Below are 5,893 nucleotides of genomic sequence, written 5' to 3'. Positions count from 1 at the left end.
TTTTAGCCGATTTTACTATTTGCCTAATTTTCAGGTGCAAAAAGTAAACAAGTTGTTCGAAAGCAATAATGCAGACCCAATGAAGATTTTTAATGAACTCAATGTTTTACTTTCGCATCTATGCCCCCCTAGTGGTTATTAGCGCGGACACATTTGATCCTATATGCTCCCCGTTGGAACCATACCTTGCTCCATTTCCTCAGTTTTATCACAGTTTTGAAGAGTATTTAAAAAACAAAAGTAAGCACAAACGCTTTTGACCACGAAGCCGAGAAAATAATTCGAGAAAATGGTCGCTATTTTATTATCACTTTAATAAAGGAACTACGCCAACGCCTCCCTACAAATATTGCCACACTAAAAAAATTGACTTTTTTCGGTTGGAAATGCATTAAAAGTAATTAAGTCAAAAGTATTTGTTCAACTACAGCAACAAAGACACAAATATAATGCCGACGAAATAACATCCATAGAGATGCAATGGCAACGGTTAACGTTACATACCTGGAGTAATTTAGACTCAACTGTAAAATTTTGGGCCGAAGTTTATCAATTTCGAAATGCCCTAGGAGAAAACCCTTTTGCTGACCTTTCCAACCTAGTTTTTAGTTTTCTTGTTTTGCCTATAAGTAATGCAGAAGTAGAGCGAATATTTAGTTCAATGAATATAATAAAAACTAAGCAAAGAAATCCAATGTGCGTTAAAACGTTAAACGCTATTTTATATATAAGATACGGTTTAAAACGTGAAGAAAAATGCTGCCATAATTTTACTGTATATGACGATCTCTTAAAATTAATGAATTCAGGTGATATATACAATAGTGATTCATTTGATGATGAAGAATATACACTCGATATAAATTAATGGTGTTAACTAGTCTTTCGTTTCTTGCGATTTATTTAAATAAAGCATGTGAATTTTCACTAAAACATTTTAGCCGTTTTTAGCCGCTTTTTTTTGCTAATCTAGCCGGTCGGCCCAAAAAGTTCTGGCAACACTGCTCATAACAAGTAGCCCAGTAATTAGAGAACAGAATGCATTTTTACATTCAAGTTTTGTTTTCGCAACAAAGTAGTCAACATTTTGAGGGAAGATGATGCGCTTGCGTGCGAACTCAAGCCGCCTGCCAATTTTTATAAGCATTCAAATACTAATACTGGGTAAATACTTATTATGGATAAACAAAAAAAATATGTATAAACTTTTACAGCCATATCACTTACGAGTTTGATTGTCTTGTGCCATTTCAGCGGTATTTTTAGAAAATCTACAATTAACCGAATGCTGTTATGATACTCAGGAATGTTATACGCCGCGCAACTTTAAAGGCTATTATTACAGGAAAAAGGATATGCAAAGACTAACCGAAAAGCAGAAAACCCAGTGTGAGGGGTATTGTCAGGATGGTAATATTACGCTTATTTGTTGCGCATTTCGAGATGAGCCGGAGAAGCATCGTTTACTCTACCAGTGTAAGTAGCCAAGATTTTTTGCGTTAATCTTTTTTTCGTTCATCTTTTTTCAAACACACCAAAAGAAAATATGTTCACATGGTTATTGAGTTAACTGATTAAAGGCTATTACTAGGCAATGTATTTTTTGTTTTAAACTGAATAAAAAATATTATCACTTACCCAATAACCAAGCTGTAGCGCTTGAAGCACTTTTATAAATATTCAAGTCGCATTAAAAATATGTTCTCAGTGAGTGTTTTTCGTTTCCTTTATATTTTCGAAAGCTGCATTTATTGAAGAAAATATTTGTAAAACAAAAAATTTGTTAGATCTTTTCGATTTTTGACTTACAGCAACATTTGTCACAGCGCGCACGCATCGTGAACCATGCGCGCTCACCGCCTATGCGCGCAACCTGTTCACTAGAAAGGAGCAACTAACAATTGGCTCATATTTGCGACTTTTAACATAACCTTATATAATAATGATGGAATTTGTGGTATTTTTAAGGCATTTTTAGGTTAAGTTTGGCATCGGAGGTATGTGTTAAAATAATCCCATTAATTCCGTTTTTTTTGGAGTTCACACACAACATTCTTTTTCCCACTTTCAATTTTTTTGATTTGCCAAAATTTTTCTTCAGTAGACAAACACTCTAAAACACGTTCCGACGCCATGCTAAAATTTAGTCTTTACTATACGCAGATACTATTCAAACTGATTAACAACGTTACACAAAGAAAGGTCAAAAAGAAAAAAAGCACTTGCTTAGCAAATAAGTACTTCCCCGAATAGAATAAGAGATTCGCTGAAAAAAAAATCCAAAGCAACAAAACCAAGTGCATAATTTGGGATTTCCCCTAAATTGTTCGACTTTGCATTTGCCAAAATTTTTATTCAAATTATGGAGAAATTCGGGTTATAGAAGTTCGAGTAATAGAAGTTTGACTGTATTTCAAAAAAAGTAATTTTGCTGCCGTTTCTCCCATGAAGCGATTTCTTAGAGGCTCGTATATAAGGCCGGCTGCACTGAACAAATATTTACGGGCCAGATCTGCCAATTTGTCGTACATTCGTACAAAACATTCGTATCATTTCATGCGAATGGGAGTGTCGAATTCGAGTGTGTAAAATGATGCGAATGCAAATATTCGCAACATCACTGATATGAACTCCTATAGTAGTTAACTGCCCTTTCGCTAGTTTTTTAAATTAAAAAAAAAATTGATTGAAATGGTAACTCTTCTGTTCTTGAAAAGTTTTTTGAGATAGAGCGTCGTTGAAAAATTTTCTCAGATAGGGAGTTTTCGAACCGGCTGCCGAGATAGGTCGATCTTCCACTCAGCCATCGATATGTAAGTCAACGAAAGACATAAGAGGCGAACTTTTCTTGCACAGCAAATAAAAATATGTTCCATAAATGAATAGTTCACCCTAATGATAAATGATCTGAAAGATGGAATGATCCAGGGCTCGAATCGTCACGTACGATATCGTACTTCTCGTCACGTAAAAATATATTTTTTGTTTTTCGGATTATGACATACGTGAACGTACTCTGTGTCCCATTCAGCTTATACCGCCTGACGTATCACGTAATTTTCTCTCTCTAGAAATTAAGACCACATAACAAAAATTTCGATTAACTATAGGTGGCAAAGGCTCAAACTGACGAATGGTTTTAAATTCAGTTTTCTTTCAATCAACCCCTGCTACACAAATAAAGTCGAAACTACGGCAATTTTTTACCAAGGGAAATTATTCTCCCAGGACACACAAGCTACATAGTCATTTAAATGTAAAAGCAACTAACAAAGGATAGAGGTTCCATCAAAAGCTGCGATCTCGTGCGAGTCCGAAATTACCATTTTTTACCCGAATCTACTGGAAATCGATCACGTACAAGAAGTTACAAGTTTTTCTCCCAGAATGGTTTGCAGGTAATTTTTCGGAAGTTTGTCAACCGATCAAGGGCTAAAGTCCACTATCAAGGAACTGATTGTGTAGTTTTAGTTTGGCTTTTGTCCTGGTAAATCCATTATAGACAAGGCATCTGTCGAACCCCAAGTCTTGAGAAAGACCCGCTGGTAAAAGATCGACACCTATCTTCTCTCGGTCGATTTTAAGGCCACCGTCGATAGATAGACAACGTTCCAAAGCGATATCCGCGAAAGTAATACGAACATAAGCTTTTCGGTACCAAGCGAGGTTTCTAACAAGGTCACTCCCTTTCGGGTAATTTCGTTGATCAGATGTTTAAGAGGGTACTAACAGCCGCAGAAAAAAATTACTCAGTAACAATTATGAGATCCTCCGGCCTGGCGTACGTACCGTCTGTTTCGAATTTTCCAAGTTGGATGTGGAAGCAAAGCTAATGAGTCTGGGTGTGAACGAAGATAAGGCGAACTATTTCACATCTTCAAGCAAACAATTAACGCATTCGTTCCTCTACAAACGCGTCCCTGTTAAATTTCAAAGAAGTAGAAGAGGTGGTTCCTTATTGAACACGACCAAAATCGCTTTGAGGTTTTTTTATTGCCTGTAGAGGAGCGACCGCTATAAGAAAAAGTGTTTGCTATTATTCGGATGTTACTCAAACTTGGATCGCAAAGAGTAACACTCTCATTTAAAACACGATTTTAGTGCTAACTTTTCTGAAAGCTTACAATTTTCCAAAGTATATTTTTGAACTCTGTGACTAGTTTAATTACATTTTTTTTTTCAACATAAGCTTCAAAATAAATTTTAACTGCGAAATGCAAAAATACTTACATTCCTTTTCATGGGTAAACTTTAATAGTGCCGTATCATTCTAATATACATATTTACAGCATGTCTAGAAGCTCATTCGCCCTATGGATTTATCACATTTGGTGTGGTGGCGAAGCCCAACGAATTTCCATACATGGTGAGTGGTTTAAAATAGACACAAATACTAAATAGTTGGCTCTAAAAAAATATTCGTGGTAGTAAGTTAAGATACAAAGCTAGTTTTCTTTGTATGCAGGCTGCTATAGGTTGGCGAGTTCGAGATCAAAATGGTACAGAGAGCATAGCTTACAGATGCGGTGGAACATTAATCGACAGCAGATATTTGCTAACAGCTGCGCACTGTCTCTACCACTCTAGGTAAATACTTAGGCGAATTTCAAAATAACAAAAACGTATGTGTATGGATTTACACTATATTACTGTTCTTCTTTCGCGCAAGTGATCCGCCTGTTGTGGTGCGTCCAGGCGGATTCGATTTGAATAGTACCACTGCGACTGATTATGATATCGATCAGATTATTGAACATCCAAATTATGAATACCCAGCAATTTACAATGACATAGCGCTCATTCGTATGACAAAAGGATATTTGTAAGTTGTGCTTCTGATTTTTACCAATCGTGTGAATAATAAAATATTCCTTTGTAGCAGCGGAATACCCCAAGTGGCTAAAGCTTGCATCTGGTATGGGTCATTGGCTGAGGAGCAGCTCACCGCTATAGGTTATGGGGATACACAATTTGGTAAGATTAGAGAAGAGCATTTAATATGAATTTTATTATCCTTCTCTCTCTCTCTCTAACCCACTATCTGTGTATCAAAGCTGGCGCCTCCTCACCGCTCTTAATGAAAACGAGTTTGTCTACAATTACGAACGAAAAATGTAATACTTATTATGAACAGGATGAAGACTTGCTGAGGTCAGCTGTAATAGCTACGCAGCTGTGTGCTAAAGATCATGAAAAATTACGAGACACATGTCAGGTGAGAGCAAAATCTCTTATGTTTATCGTCGTACTTCAGAGGTGTCGTTATTTTACTGCATATGACTCCCAACAGTAGTTTAAGCTATATATGTATGTAGATTTTATATTAAAAAGATTGCAGTTTTTAATTAATTGATTTTTATATTTTAGGGAGACTCCGGTGGCCCACTCGTAAGACATGAGGAAATAGAAGGTTACAGTCGGATAGCTTATATTGTGGGTGTAACCTCTTTTGGCATCGGATGTGGTACTGGCACCCCCGGAATTTATACACGCATTTCGGAATATTATGATTGGATTGAGGAAAAGGTTTATAAGTAGAAATATATTTGTTTAAGCTCTCACATACTTAAGTACTTATACATAATAAAAGTTATAAAAAAAAAAACAAGTTGGAAACATTCGAATATATAGCTGAAAAAAGCTTTTATGCATTGCCAAATTTTTTAATAATACATATGTACATACACACATATCTAATCTTCAATTTTTGTTGATTTTTCGGAACGGTTTAAATGTAAGTGCGACCTTCAATCTCAGCACAACCGTTTATAAATATGTGTGTGCCTCATCCAACTGGTAACGTTATGCTATTCTCAAAAAAAAAATATATATATATTAATAAAGCTTACCTAAAGCTTTCTTTCTTAAACCTCTCCTTCTTGGTACCCATATT

The 5,893-nt window shown here is 35.8% G+C and overlaps 1 protein-coding gene across 1 annotated transcript; it reads left to right on the top strand.

Moving 5' to 3' along the window:
* The first annotated feature begins 1,023 nt into the window (after positions 1 to 1,023).
* LOC118753963 (serine protease snake-like) lies at positions 1,024 to 5,616 on the top strand. Its single transcript, XM_036488836.1, has 8 exons — positions 1,024 to 1,164; positions 1,255 to 1,476; positions 4,290 to 4,366; positions 4,466 to 4,587; positions 4,670 to 4,822; positions 4,880 to 4,974; positions 5,055 to 5,215; positions 5,368 to 5,616. Exons 1-8 carry the CDS (start codon positions 1,098 to 1,100, stop codon positions 5,536 to 5,538), a joined length of 1,068 nt encoding a protein of 355 aa, XP_036344729.1. The 5' UTR covers positions 1,024 to 1,097; the 3' UTR covers positions 5,539 to 5,616.
* Positions 5,617 to 5,893: the final 277 nt, after the last annotated feature.

The sequence above is a fragment of the Rhagoletis pomonella genome, unplaced genomic scaffold (genome assembly GCF_013731165.1).
Source record: "Rhagoletis pomonella isolate Grant_MI unplaced genomic scaffold, Rhpom_1.0 Rhpom_scaffold_03112, whole genome shotgun sequence".
Lineage (NCBI taxonomy): Eukaryota > Metazoa > Arthropoda > Insecta > Diptera > Tephritidae > Rhagoletis > Rhagoletis pomonella.
The sequence above is the reverse complement of the archived record's forward strand: the minus strand, read 5'-3'. Positions and strand labels throughout refer to the sequence as shown.